The sequence below is a fragment of the Penaeus monodon genome, chromosome 11, assembly GCF_015228065.2.
Source record: "Penaeus monodon isolate SGIC_2016 chromosome 11, NSTDA_Pmon_1, whole genome shotgun sequence".
Taxonomy (NCBI): Eukaryota; Metazoa; Arthropoda; class Malacostraca; order Decapoda; family Penaeidae; genus Penaeus; species Penaeus monodon.
In genome coordinates, this window is record NC_051396.1 from 8,074,203 (window position 1) to 8,089,202 (window position 15,000).

At 38.2% G+C, this 15,000-nt stretch overlaps 1 protein-coding gene across 3 annotated transcripts in view; it reads left to right on the plus strand.

Moving 5' to 3' along the window:
* The window catches only part of LOC119578711 (troponin T, skeletal muscle-like), a 28,065-nt gene that overhangs the window by 11,804 nt on the left and 1,261 nt on the right, over window positions 1–15,000 (plus strand). For 2 of the 3 annotated variants that reach the window (XM_037926300.1, XM_037926302.1), the window contains 6 exons: window positions 5,377–5,420; window positions 5,724–5,945; window positions 7,316–7,386; window positions 10,525–10,546; window positions 10,880–10,960; window positions 11,790–11,868. In XM_037926300.1, the coding sequence (XP_037782228.1) occupies window positions 5,377–5,420; window positions 5,724–5,945; window positions 7,316–7,386; window positions 10,525–10,546; window positions 10,880–10,960; window positions 11,790–11,868 (519 nt within the window). Of the gene's footprint in view, window positions 1–2,106; window positions 2,227–2,523; window positions 2,690–5,376; window positions 5,421–5,723; window positions 5,946–7,315; window positions 7,387–10,524; window positions 10,547–10,879; window positions 10,961–11,789; window positions 11,869–15,000 lie in introns of all 3 variants that reach the window. The other variant, XM_037926303.1, reaches the window with a different exon arrangement.

Here is a 15,000-nt window from a genome sequence, read left to right on the forward strand (position 1 = left end):
ATTTTTCTGTCGTTTCAGTTTTGAGTTCTTGCTTCTTGTTTGCTGCTTGAGACGTAGTTAGTGCAATGTTTGTAGTTCATTTTGCTACTGATGAGTAAGCTGGTCTGGGCATTTTGCAACTATTGTAGAAGCTTGATTTTATTTATTTCATGTCCCCCTGTATAAGCTTTATACATGAATGTAGCAATGCGGTAGTAGTTGTTGTAGTATCAGACTCACATTAGAATTGCTATTTGATCAAATCCTCTTTGTTTAATTCAGCTTGCTCTTTAATTTGCCATGAACGTAGCATGATAGTATAGATAAAACAAGCAGTAGCATTACCATTTTTTTTCTTTCTTTCTTTCTTTCTTTTTTCTTTGTTATGCTGATATAGTTGGGTACCATCATCCCGGTAGTTAGACAACTAACCTTGGCTTGTTGGTTCTTTCTCTTTACAGAAAGTACGTATATCCTCGCCAGTCGAACATACCTTAGTATCAACAATGGTGACTGGTTCCGCCACCCTGACACCTTTCCCATCAGCTGATGTGCTGCCTGGCCCATCAGTTCGCCGACCTTGACATAACCACTTAACATTATTGTATTACTACATGCTTACTAATGCCCTGTGATGGGGCGATGTGCTTAGTGCTTATGAGGGTTTTCTTTGTTCATTTATCTTAGATATTTTCGCATTTCAAATTACTTTTTTAATAACGATATGTCTTTATTTCTGTTTGCATTTATCCAAACTAAATGAAGCAGATAGTGGTATTAAGAAACCTGTCTTTATTTTTTTTTTTTTTTAAATCTTCGTTTTATTTATTCTAAGTCTTAAACTATGCTTATTTGTTTTTCTAATGATTTATTTACTAAAACGCATCAGCAATTTAGTTTAAAAAGAAAAAAAAATCATGCATGAATATACATACTATTTAAAATAATATTATCTATCTAACTTTCAGAGCAGAATCGTCTTCGTTTTATTAACACAGAACTCGCCCCCCGTTAACAATAGATATTTTTCACATGTATATATATTTCTTTATTCTTAATTAATCTCCGTATTGCACTGTCTCTTGCATGGTGAAATAAAAACTCGCTTCTCAGTTCGAGAATTGCTAACGCCCATATAAGCCTAGTTTTCCCTATATCCAAAATGATATATGGAAATTCTATATACATATATTCACTCCTTATATTCCTCAAAGGCAGAATATATCCGACTTGCTCCCTGTTATCTGCTATCAGTCGTGATATAATGGCTAAATAAACTTATCCATAGATAAGATTTACAACGAAACCGTCAGTGTGCCTTATTTTCTTCTTTATTTTTTCTTCCTCATTAAGATGTGATATTAATGCGTAATTCTTTTTTCTCTTTTTCCTCCTTTCATCATCGTCCCTGCCTGTCTACAGGAGGAGGAAGAAGTAAGTACTGATGACTTGGTTTATTTTATTTTATTTTAATCTTCGTTTATTCATATATCATTGTTACCTTTGCTTCGTTTTTTTTTCTTTTACTATCATCTGCTTCTCTTTTCTAGGAAAATGTTGTCAAGTAATATATTCAGATATGTACATCTTGAAAATTCATAACTTTATCCTCATCTTATTATCTTAATAAACAGTTGCATATATTTTCTCCCTTAAAGTTCAAATCTGTATCATATCAGTAAAGCTATTTTTTTCTAATTTTACTCTATATTTTCTCTCTGTGTATCTTCCTGTCCGTCTGTCTATATATCTGTGTATATCTATCACTCTATACTTATCTATCTGTCTGTCTCCCAATTCTCCCCCCCCCCCCCCGTCTCTCTATCTGTCTATTTCTCTCTCTCTCTCTCTCTCTCTCTCTCTCTCTCTCTCTCCTCTCTCTTCTCTCTCTCTCTCTCTCTCTCTCTCTCTCCTCTCTCCTCTTCCTTCCTTCCCTCCCTCCCTCCCTCCCTCCCTCCCTCCCTCCTCCCCCTCTCTCCACTTATCCCTCATCTCACTCTTCTTCTAACGTCCATCTTTCATCCCCTATTTTCACCCTTATCTTTTCCCCCTCGACCTCGCACCATCTAACCCCCTTCTTCCGCTTCCAGGGGAGATGAGGGGGCCAACTTCCTTAAGAACCGCCAGCAGATGAAGATGTCCGAGCTGGACGAACAGCTGGCGGAATACATCGCTGAGTGGAGGAAGCAGAGATCCAAGGAAGAGGATGAGCTCAGGAAACTCAAGGAGAAGCAGGCCAAGAGGAAGGTGAGGAAGCGGGGGAGGAGGGAAACGGAACGGAGGGAGGGAGTGAAGTGGGCGAGAGGGAGGGAGGGGGAGAGGGAAAGAGAGGAATTGAGAAATGTAGTGGGGGAGAGAGAGAGAGAGAGAGAGGAATTGAGAAATAGGAATTGAGAAATATAGTAGAAGAGAGAGAGAGAGAAAGTGAGTGAGAGAGAGAGAGAGAGAGAGAGAGAAGCAATGATGCAAAGCAAAGAAATGAAAAGTATACGACTTCCCTCGCCCTCTCCTTCTGCGTCTCAAACCCTACCTTCCACCCAACAGATCCTCCGCGCCGAAGAGGAGAAGAAGCTGACCGAGCAGAAGAAGGCCGAGGAGGAGCGCAAGCTTCGCGAGGAATCCGAGAGGAAGCAGAAGGAACAGGAAGAGAAGAGGAAACGCCTCGAGGAAGCAGAGAAGAAGCGCCAGGCCATGATGAAGGGATCCAGCGTAAGTTGCAAAACCCTCTTTGTAAGAATTTAGAATTAAAAAAAAGAAAGAAAAAAAAAGAAAAGAAATAGGAGTGGATGGAAGGAAGTGAGAGAGAAAGAGAGAGAGGTTCGCAGAGGGTGCCAGTTAATGCCGGCGGCACTCCGGAACACCATACACCGTCTAAATTTGATTTGTTAGACAGGAGATATTACGAGGGAGCACCTGTTCTCTTCGTTTCAACACCGGACATCGCTCTGCTCCTGCATATGTTGTCCTTATATTTCCCTTCACTGCTAAAAATCACACTTTTTTTTTCTCTCTCATTTCAAAGTTGATCATCATCCCCGCCCCCTTTCCTCCTCCAGGATTAGCACGTTGCAATGACTATCATATCTTAGAAGTAGTTCAACCTTGCACCGCTTTAGCCAGAGCGTACGTGTTCCCGCCAACAGTATCCCATAAATTCACCCGGTTTCTCCCCCAAGATTCCCTTCCACGGACCCCAAGACTATCAACAAGGTCCATCCGCTTATAATTGGAAGCTTCCCCCCCCCCCCCACACCCCACACCCAGATGCTCTTTCCCCATCAATAGTCTTAGAATTCGAAGCTTTTCCTCAGAGACACAGATGACTGGAATCCCTTTGGCTCGGCGCTTAATAGCATCTTGCCTTAAGCTTTAGGTTATTTCTTCGACCGGTGGCTGACTGTTCAGTGACATAACACTTAAGATACACCTACTTTGCACCCACCTAGCCCTTGAGGGGTTCACCTAGTCCTTAAGATGTTCACTTGGCCCTGTAGCAGCATACAGACTGCCATGGGGTCCAGAGTAGTCGAGCTGTGAGGTTCATCGGATTCAACATCTCAGACATTCGTACCCCGGTTCGAAACCAGGGACGAATGAGGCTGTAGGATGTAGTAGTTCAGTGAGGATTTATTACCAGAGCAAAATAGAGCAAATGATCATTACTTTATTGTCTTCGCCGTGAGATTAGACTGATTAATGGAGAAATCTGCTAAGTTTGTGCTATCGAAGCCAACTGGAATGTTGAATCTGATAATCGCTAGTTATGCATTATAGGAATGCATGGTGCAAGGTGATGAAGCTTGCATATTTGAGAAATAGACTTAATGGATGTTGTCCATTAGATATTGATGATGATGAATAATCCTCGTGTGATGAATACCATTATACATCCTTAAATGGAGACGAAAAAAAATGTTGTTGTTTTTATCATGATTTTTTTTCTCTCTCTCCTTTTATTATTTTTAATAGCTTTTCTTAGTGTTATTTCAGACAGATTTATTTTGTATAGAACAAAATGTTCCCATCCGATTTTCATTTTCTTTTTCAGGAGGTGAGAAACTCATTCTCCTGAAGAAATGGATAATTATATTCCCCGTAGAAAGTATACGCACGATCCCCAATTATAAGTCCAACAGCTGATAACTGAATACTCCTGCCCGTATTTCCAGAAAGTTCTCTTTAACCAACTTCACTCATTTAACATGGAAGAGTTCACTTGACTGGTTTGGTTTGGATTGCCTTCGTGATAACACCACCTGTTTCTCTCGCATTTCATGACTTTCTTCACAGTTTTAACAAGTTTCTTTCATTCCGTAAATATTCTGGCAATATATTATTTGTTTCTGGTTTTGTCCTTTTTTTGCATTGATTTCTTCTTTCTTTCCCACTATCTTGTGCTCCCCCCGCTCCCCCGCCCCTCTATTATTTTTTTTCTTTTTTTTGTCCAAGACACAACAAATCGTGATCTCGTTCAGTTTCCTCTCCGAGGTTATTCATAAAGAAAACGGAGTGCAGGAGGAAACCCATTTTCTATGTTACACCGTGATTTCCATATAATGTATGTGTGGCCCTCCCCTTTTTTTATCTTCATTCTGCGTGATTCTGTTTTGCTCTTGTTTCAGACACCTGATTGTTGGTTATTGGGTTCACTGTCTCTGTACTTTACTATGTAATCCTCACCACTGACTAATATGGTGTTGTACTCTATGTAAACGTGTTCTTTGTGACAGTTTACATATATATATATATATATTATATATATATAATATATATATATATATTATATATATATATATATATATATTAAATATATAAATATATATTATATGATATATATATTATATATATATATATATATTATATATATATATATAATATATATATATATATATATATATATATGTCGTATATATGTATTATTGTATATATATATATATATATTGTGTGTGTTTGTGTATGTATCATACATATTATATATATATAATATATATATATATATATATATATATATATATATTAATATATATTAGATATATATATATTATGTCTGTATATTATGTATTTATGTGATATATAATATATATATATATGTTTGTGTGTGTTTGTGTATGTATAACACGTAACATATATTATTATTATATATACTAATATATATATATATATATATATATATATATATATATATATATATATATAACACACACATCCACATACATATGCTCATATCAAGACTATTTTGGAGCTAGCACTCTCACAAAAGATATCACAAACGAAAGTCATGTACATAGCCTTTGTTATGATCATAAAGAGAAGACTAAAATGCACAACAGCATAGCAGTTGGAATGCAACAGACATCAATGCTTCCTGTTTCTCGCACTGAGACACTGTCTTCTTTCAGGATGGCGTCAAGAAGTTCGGCGTTAAGAGCGGTGGTGACAAGGTGAGTTTCTCAAGCAGCCGTTTTGATAGTTTTTTTTTTTTAGGAGAAAGATAGAGATGGAATCGTATTTTGAAAAAAAAATGCAATACTGACATGTAGAATTCGATCGTGTTTCAATCTCTCACTCGTTCTTGATTATCTTCAGTCGCCTCTCTAATCCCCATATTCACTCCCTTGTATATGTCACTCCTAACTCCCCCGATGCCTCATTCGCTCCCTCATTCCCACTCTCCCCCACGCCCCCAACTCCACCGACGCCTCACTCCGCGTTTGACTGATTCCCTCCCTCTCTCTCCCCAACAGTTCTCCAACATCCAGGCGGCCAAGGGCGAACTGGGCAAGACCCGCGAGCAGCTGGCCGAGGAGAAGAAGATTGCCCTGTCCATCCGCGTGAAGCCCCTCTGCGTTGACGGCGTTGGTGCGTCCGCCCTCCGCCAGAAGGCCGAGGAAATGTGGAACCTCATCATCAAGCTGGAGACCGAGAAATACGACATGGAGGAGAGGATGAAGCGACAGGACTACGATGTAAGTGGGGGGGAGGAGAAGGAGGCCTCTGAGATTCAGTAAGGAGGAGGAGGAGGAGGAGGACCCGCTGAAGGAGTAACAGCAGGAAAATTAAGTCAAGTAGATTTAATCAATTTTATTTTAATCTTGATATTCTTAGACTGGTTCTCTTTACATCTTTTTGATAATACTTTGCCAGTCCTTGACAAAGTAAACGTTAGTATCAATTTGTTCATAGTTAAAATTTTCTGGAATACTTTTGCATATAAAAATTCAGTTATTCGATCAAAGTCTGAACCATTGTTAAAATAACCCTCAATGTCCATTATCCAACCCAGTGTTCCTTTCCAGCATGTTGTTTTAAGGAAGTTATTCTATTTTTCGTTTTCATTTTTAAATTTTTTTGACAAGCTTTTAATCAATCAACCTTTTTATTTTGCTTCCTACCACCCCCTTTCAAAAAAAAAATGCTATGCCTGTAATGCTGTCCACCAATTCCAGATTTAAGCCATTGGCTTTCAACGTGCATGACACTATTAAATCGGTTAACTTTTTTTTAACCTCCTTTGCAATTTTCATTTTTTCGCCCAAATCTAAAACAAAACAAAAAACGATGGCTATTTTTGAATTTTTGTTTTGCCACCCTATTTTTGGGGGGCTTCAATTTATTTTATTTTTGCATTTTTTTCTTCTTTTTTTGGGCCAGTGCATGACCTGAAATATTTTTTAAAGGGATCAGTATTTTTTTTCTGTATCCTGCAACTGAAAATGTGAATGAAAAAAAAGGAAAATGTCCAAAGAAATGGAGAGACGAGCCCTGCATGTACCCGGTCCTTGAGATCCAAGAAAACAAAGAAAAATGAGAGGAAGCCTTATTTTCTATCTTTTCAAGGAAAGTGTCGTTTAAAAGTTCACTCTAAACCCGCGAAACACACTGTGTTTTTTTTCTCTTTAAATAAGTATCCTTTGTTGTCAAGTGACTTATAAATGACACGTGAGGAAAGAAAAAAATTGTAAATAAGGTTTTCCTCTTCAGCGACGAACAGTGATTCGTTTGCCCAGAAATAATGAATCGAGGAAGTTTTCCCGTTTTTTTTTTTCTTTTTTTTCCTCCCGTTAACAGACCTCTCACTTTTTTTTCCACGAGTATGTAGTTCTACCTGGACCGGTGCTCCTTTTAAACGTCCCTGGTACTTATCTTCTTTTTGTAAAACAAGGCAGGCTCTTATCGGTACCGTTTTTAGGATTGTTTATTCTTTTTTTTCTCAATTATTCTTCTACATTTTTTTTTTCTTCTAAATCCAGAGAATCTTTCTTTTTTTCTACAAAAATAATGATTTAGAAAAAAGGAATCGAAATTAACAATGCCCTCTGGGTTGCCCACATTACAGCTGAAGGAGCTTAGGGAACGTCAGAAGCAACAGCTCAGGCAAAAGGCCTTGAAGAAGGGTCTTGATCCCGAGTAAGTCTGAACACGAGCCAGTCAGTCGCTCGTTCGCTCATCTCACCTTCACCAGAATTCAGTTTTCATCTCCTTCTGTTAAGCATCGGTGCATTTCTAAATAGATCGTCTCGACAAGCTCATCAGACTTAAAACAGATTCTCTCAGCATCTTGAGTTATCACACTCGTCTCTTCGGAGGGGGGAGGGAGGGAGGGAGGGAGGGAGGAGTGACAGGGAGTCGGAGAAACGACATCTTCGGCGCGATTTCCCGTCAATTATTTTCTTTGCCAATTTAAACTAACTTTCTGCATGGCTGATCTGCGATTAACCGGTATATATAATATGCTATTAGATATGATTGAATTAGACCACTTGTTCTTTTTGTAAAAGAAAATTGTAAAAACTATGTTGTTCCCTTTGAGTATTTAGTAGAATAGGTTGTGCCAATCAACCTTTCCATAGAAAAAAAAATACCCACTTATTCTAATAAGAAATCTCTATATAAGGTATTACTTTAGAATCACTAACAACACCTCTTAACCACCAGAACTTTTTTTCTTTGTGTTTGCCAACCAAAACGTCCGACCTGGTCGAACCAGACTCGCACATGTCACCCCGATCCCATGACCTTTCACGACCTCTTTTGCCCTAAATAAGCCCCTGCCCAGCCTGCGACGAGGAATCTCTTTGACCCACGATTTTGTGCTATGGTTTTACAGCTGAAGGAGTTGAAAGAACGTCAGAAGCAACAACTCAGGCAAAAGGCCCTGAAGCGAGGCCTGGAGGCGGAGTAAGTTTTTCGTCTACTTCATCTGCTTCAACCAAACAAACCAATCTCACCTTTTTATTTTGTCTCTTTCTCTCTCTCTGGTCTTACCGGATTCAGATATTTGTTGCATGGGACCTCACCCTCGCTCTTTTTTTTATTATGATATATATTTTTTTTCTTTTTTTTTTTCTTTTTTTTTTTGGTCATTTGCCCCTTTTTGTTTCGCTCGGCATAAAAGAGGCTCCATGATTTACAGATCATGTGGCTTTCTTTGGTCGCTTTATTTTGTGAGGAAGTAAATTCTTTTTCTTTTTGTCTTTTTTGTACAATTTTATATATATGAATTAACTTTTAATGATCTGTTATTTTTTCTACTTTTTTATTTCAATCATCTATTCACTCGTTCTTTTTGTTCTTCACTTTTTTTGTGGAAAAATGTTGTTGTTCGATATACTTACGAACGGTTCGTCCACTGTGTGACGTCATGATGTCTCCTCGTCTGTGCGCTTCTTACGCAAACGCTACGTATAGTCCGGTGTCCATTGTGTCTTGCCTGCAGTTTTTTTTTAACCTTTTTTTTCCTTTTCTAAATATTCTTTTGAGACTTTAAGTTGATGTCCATGTTGTTCACAAGCAGTAGAATGAGTTTTTTTATGCATTCTACTGCTATCCTAAATTAATAATAATAATAAAATAGCGCGGAGTACCTATTGGTAACTTTGTTAGGTTTAGATTTCATTTTAAAAAATACGTTACGATTTTTTTTCTTCTTCTTCATTGATGTTCTCAATAAATCCAAGATATATTCCGTTACTTCAAAAATTCACCGTTGTCTAACGCCGGGAACTCAAAGAAAGATCTGTCTATAAGCCACGCGAATTTTCCCCTTTTTTTTCTACCCCTTTCTTCATCTCTCGTCATCTTTTATTTATATTCTCCTTTACTACCTCTACCTGGCAAACTTTCCTTAACTAATATTTCTCAACGACAGGATAAGAAAGGTTTGGAACCTTATAGTCTCTTAGAAGTAAATACAAACAACCTGTAGAGTATAAACAGAGGTAGTTTTTGGTGTGATGTAAATAGTAAAAAAGAAAAAGACAGGTAAATAGATCCATTTATTTTTTTTTTTTTTACAGTAGTTTCTTGCAGTAATTGTATTAGTCCATAGATTTTGGCAAATTTCCTGGTTACCTTTTTCACGATTCGTTTTTATTTAGAGAGAAACCGGAATGATTTCTGATGATGGTAATTCTTTTCTGAAGTTTCCAAAAACAGGATTGCTCGTTCTATCAAGCATCACAGGTATGATTACTTTCATCTCAAAACTAGATACGCAGTTCAAACACCTAGCAGAGTAATTACTTGAATTTGCAGAGTATATCATTTGTCATTTCTCTCACCTGTAGGTATTGCACACCTGCACACGCCGATAATTGCAATGATCATTAGTATTGGTTATCATGTCGCTGAGCAAATTTTTTTTTTTTTCATTTTCCCGCGGATACAGTAATACACATTCGGGTTACACGGATTTCATATAGTGAATGAGAATCACTTTTAGCATCTTGCCGTGTAGGGTCATTCTCACCAGTAGGTCTTTCGGGTTCAATTCTCAGCCTTTCGGTTCTGGGTGGCAACACTACAGCAGGAACGTGTACGAAATTCACGTATCTGTAATACTTCGAAAAGGTACCTGAATAATGAAAAATCAAAAATAATAATAATGATAATAATAAATAAATAAGAAAAAATATGGAAAAAAAAGTTAATAACAAAATCACTCAAAGATTTTTCCTCGCTCTCTTTGTCACCACGAGCCTAAAAGTCTTAGAATTTAGTCCACGCGTCTTCCTCATCAATTGAAAAGAATGTATTTATCTATATATAAATGTTTTCATGTTCAGTTTGTCCAGACTCTAATATACATGTTTTTTTCTATGTTTTTTTTTTTCAATATTCATTTATTTGGGTCATTTGACAAGTAAAAACTAACCATGCTCTATTAAATGCTACTTTAACAACATTTTCATGTTATTATTTTTCTTTTCTTTTCTTTTGGAAAACATGCTTAGCGTCTGGATTTGACTTTGTGAGCAGTTTCGTATTAATGTCATCTATGTATTTATATGATGATGACTTTAATAGGAACTACTGTGTCTCGCAACTACAACACATAACGGCCTCATTTGCATAAACAGCTTGTATGGGATCTCACTGACATTTTTTTAGTTCATTTCATTTCTCTTTTTTTTATAATTTCTCTTTCTCGTTTCTAGATTTCCTTTGAATGATATATTGAAATATGATATATGTGTATAATGGCGGAACTATTATCTATCATTTCTTGATTAAATTAACCGTTTCGTTCATCTTGCGTCACATCAGGGCTCTCACCGGAAAACACCCGGTAAGTTAATTTTTTTTTCATTAGTTTACGGTTTTGTTTCATATCTTATCGAGTTTATGTAGTCTCTCAATTTAGCATTAGGTGTCAATGAAGCATTTTCTGTTTATATTGTCATATTATATTTAGATTAGTCCCTCTTTTTGTGTGTGTATATATATATATATATATATATATATATATATATATATATATTCAAGAAAACATTGCTTTAATAAGGAGAGATCAAGTACATCTCACGTTCCTTTTGCCTCTGTCTTAGGGGAAGTTGCCCCCCAAAAAACCGCCATTATTTAGGGGAAAAATCCGTCCTCATTTCCCCTTTTCCCCCAACAGCCCAAGATCCAGACTGCCTCCAAGTTCGAGCGACGCACAGACAGGAGGACCTATGACGACAAGAAGAAACTTTTCGAGGGTGTAAGTATTTTTTATCCCCTTTTTAAAAATCTTCTTCAGTCTTTTTCTTTTGTTTTTTTTTTCTTTTTGTTTATATTATATTTTTGGTTGCTGATGAATAGGTACATATTATCTTATGGTTTGTTTATGGTTTATTTTGAACATATTGCTTGCCTTATCGATGTTCATTTGTTTTGCATCGTACACTTTGTTCGATGTAAAAAAAAAAAGACTTGTTTTATTTTAGTTTATTATTTCTACCTGACTCGTGGATTTAAAATAATGTGAATTATATTTATTTTCTAAGACTTATTATTAAGTTTTATTAATGGTTAAGTTATCTTAAGTTATTTAAGTTAAGGTTTACTTTCCGTACATTTCTTTTTTTCCCCCTTCACATTTCCTTTCGATCTCTTGGACAACTAATAACCTTTCAATGGCTTCTTTTTTTCCTAATTCACTCTCTTAAGATTCTTATATAGTAGGTAGATCATTTCTAGCTAATGGTCACACGCTGTTCAAAAAGTAATGATTCTTATCGCATTTCTCTCATTTTTTTCAATTGATTTCTTTGTGCCTAATCTGTAGACGGCTTCTTTTTTTCTTTCTTCTTCCTAATATCTGGAAACGACAACTAATATCTTCACAACATGAGTAGAGTAAAAAAAAAAAAAAAAAAAAAAAAACGCAAACTTATTTCCCATTTCAATATTAGAGAAATCAATTCTGGATGAAATTTCAAAAGGAAGTTAGTTTGTTAGTTTGTCTTTTTTGATTTAGCTATCAAGCTGTACTTGTGAAATTGTTTTCGTAAGACACACAATCCAGTGTCGTCTCGCCTCACACACAGGGATGGGATATAGTTATCAAGGAAGACATGGAGAAGATGTGGAAGGAGAAATACGAAGAATTCATGTCAAGGACAAAGAGTGAGTAAAAAAAAGGGTTACTGGGTGATCAGAAACGCTTTGTTGCTGCGCTAGATCCTCTCTTATTTATTTATTTTTTTTATTTCTATCCGTTTTGGCACTGTTCCTGCCTATTAGCGTATCCCGTACTCGACGTACGTTTGGATACTTCCTCTTCTACTCTCCGTTTCTTTTTCTTTTCTCTCGCTTTCTTTAGTTTAGAGGAGTTCTCAAAGGTGAGAGTTTGTCCAGCGCCTTCCCTGTCCTTTCTTTTTTCTTTCCTTAATGACCTGGTGACATTTACCACCAGGGCTGGGAAGTTGTTCACAAAGAAGTTCTCCAGAAAGTTTGGGAGATGAAGTATGAAGAGTTTATGGGCAGGACGAAGTGTAAGTATAAGAGTTGGTGACCCTCTCAAAGCTCCCCCCCCGCCACCCGCCAAGCAACGCCCCCCTCCGTGTCCCCCCCCCCGTCTTTTTTCTCACTCTAAAAGAAAACCCACACTTCCCTGTGGTGTATTCCTGAGGAGTACGTGCGTTGCCATCAGCCCTCTTTTATCTTTGTGGTGTTGGCGACGCCACGGTATGGAGCCCCCATGTCCCCTTCTACGCCCCACCTTTCTGACTTTTTATCCCCTGTGTATGACCTCCAAAAAACACTTGTACCTTCAGGGCTGGGAAGTTGTACACAACGAGGAGCTGGAAAGGTACTGGAAGGACAAATACGAAGAGTTTGTCAACAGGACGAAGTGTAAGTACGGGCGGCTAACACTGGACACTGTGTCCAAGATAGCAGGAATGGCCCATGGCGTCGCTCGCTCGTAGTTCTCAGAGTAGACCGTTGAGATTCTGCCGTCGGACTTAACACGAGCGCGGGGGGAGTGCATGTCCTACGAGCCCCTGAATGCGTCACTCGGTCTCGTACTCGTGCCAGGGACTCCCATGAGCATGACTCGCATGGTCCGGTGAGGGAAAGACCTCAGGGGCACGCTAATGAGTGCATGACAGGGTGTCCAAAGCACGGTGTATGTAGAGGGACATGCGTGCACACACTCACGTGTTAAGTCTGCGGTAATGGGAGAGGGGAGAGAGAGAGAGAGTAAGAGAGGGCGAACTAGAGGGCCAGAGACAAGATTCTTGTCTGCAGCTGCCTATGCTGCGCCTCCTCTTCCTCCTCCTCTCCCTCCTCCCCATCCCCGCTCATGTAGTCCCCCCTCCCCACGCTCCCACGTGGGAGTGTGGAGTAGTAGTTCCACCCCCCCCCTCCCATACCACTACTACCCCCACTCTTCTCTTTCGCGGAAGTAACCCTTTCAGCTGACCTTGGATCATTCCAGTATCTAGCGGACACGGCTGCGTCCCCCACCCACACAAAGCTTGGTTTAACGCCAATGAAGCAACCAAAGATATCTGTTCTAGTCTTGTTGATTATTACTTAATTTCAGCTATTTTTTTTTATTGCCAGCAAGCCCCACCCCTCCGTCTTTTTTCCAATGCTTCTATTAGTTAAATCCTTCGAGGATCCCTCCCTCCCTTCTCAACCTTTCATTTTGGCAATTTTATCGTTCCGATTTTGTAATGACACAACACCTCCTTTTTTCTAAATAGGAACGAGGTAAAGCTTCTTTTTTTTTCTTTATTTCTCAACGAAAAATCGTTTTGTACTTTTATCTCAGCAGGAAACCCGGGCCATTACGTCTGCATTTATATATATTTAGATTTTTTTTTTCTCCCAGCACCCACAGACTCTCACCCAAACGTGAATCCATTTCCCCTTCTTCCCCCCCCCCCACACAATTTCTGCCCCATTGATTCCCCTCCCCCCCCCCACCTTTTTTTTTTTTTCAATATATCCTCCTTCCCCAACGCACCATTGCCGCCTTCCCGCGCGTTTTCTAACGATTTTCGGGTGACCCTTATTTTTCCCTAAAAAGAAGAATTTGTAAAATACCCCCCCCCTCCTGTTTTATGATCCGACTGTGGACTGTGAAACTAAACTGTCCCTCTCTGTTTACTTCCTCTCAGGGACTTATTGACACTGCGGGAGAAGAGCGAGAGAGGAAATGGAACGAGCTTAAATCGTTATTTGAATCCCGCCAAAAGAGTAAGTTTGAGAAGAGCCGGGTGAACTCCGTGCATTCTCATTGGCGCTCCTTCGGTCAATTTTATTTTATTTTTTTCCTGTCTGGCATAATAAGCACTGCTACATTATTATTATTATCATTACTGTTATTATTAATCGTTCGTTATTATTTATTTTCACTATTATTATTTTATTATCGTATTAATTTCTTCTTTATTTTCGGCTGCACTTGGATGTATTCCAAGAAATTATTTTCTGCTCTTTTAAAAATCAGAAACATAAAGTTACTGTTACAATAACCCTTGATTTTCCAACATGGCGCCCATACTGATCGCGCGCTACTTAACAAACATTTCGTTTTCTTTTATTTGTGTACTTTCCGGCCGCAGTTACCCAACCTTCTGGCCAGACGGGCACATGTCTTTATTCTTATTAATGATACGTTATTATTATTATTTTATTTCAAGTTGCTTTCCTCTCTACGCTCTCGCAAAACTACTAAAAGTGAATATGGCGTCGCAAATGCATGCATAGTTATTTTCCACGTAGTTGATGATGACAAATAAAATCATCATCGTCTGACAATGGTTCACGAAGGTTTTATCCTACTGTATGATTCCTGCCAACCGAGCTACGCGTCTGCAGTAGACCTTCTCTGAATGAAGAGTAGTGTACGTGTCTGATGCCTTTTTTCAGCTTCTGTTTATTAGTACTCCGCATGCTTACTCCAACTCATTACTGACTGTTACTGTCATGTGTTCACTGGTAATGTTATATCCCCGTGTATCGACTGCGAGTAAGTATACGTATTTTGAATGATGTAATGTGTATATTTTTATTTTTTTGTTGTTCAACCCTCTCTATGGTATATGATTTTTTTTTCTGTTGATCTGAAATGAGAATATTGTAGTTGATATATTAGCTAGCCATCTGTTGTGAAAATGTCGATATACACTTCCATCACGGGGAAAGAGTTCCTGCCTTTTCTAATTAATCTAAACTAGAGCCGCAATCAGTCCAGCACTGAAAGTGACGTAAACAAAAAGAGTCAAAACAGTAATGCAAAAGAGA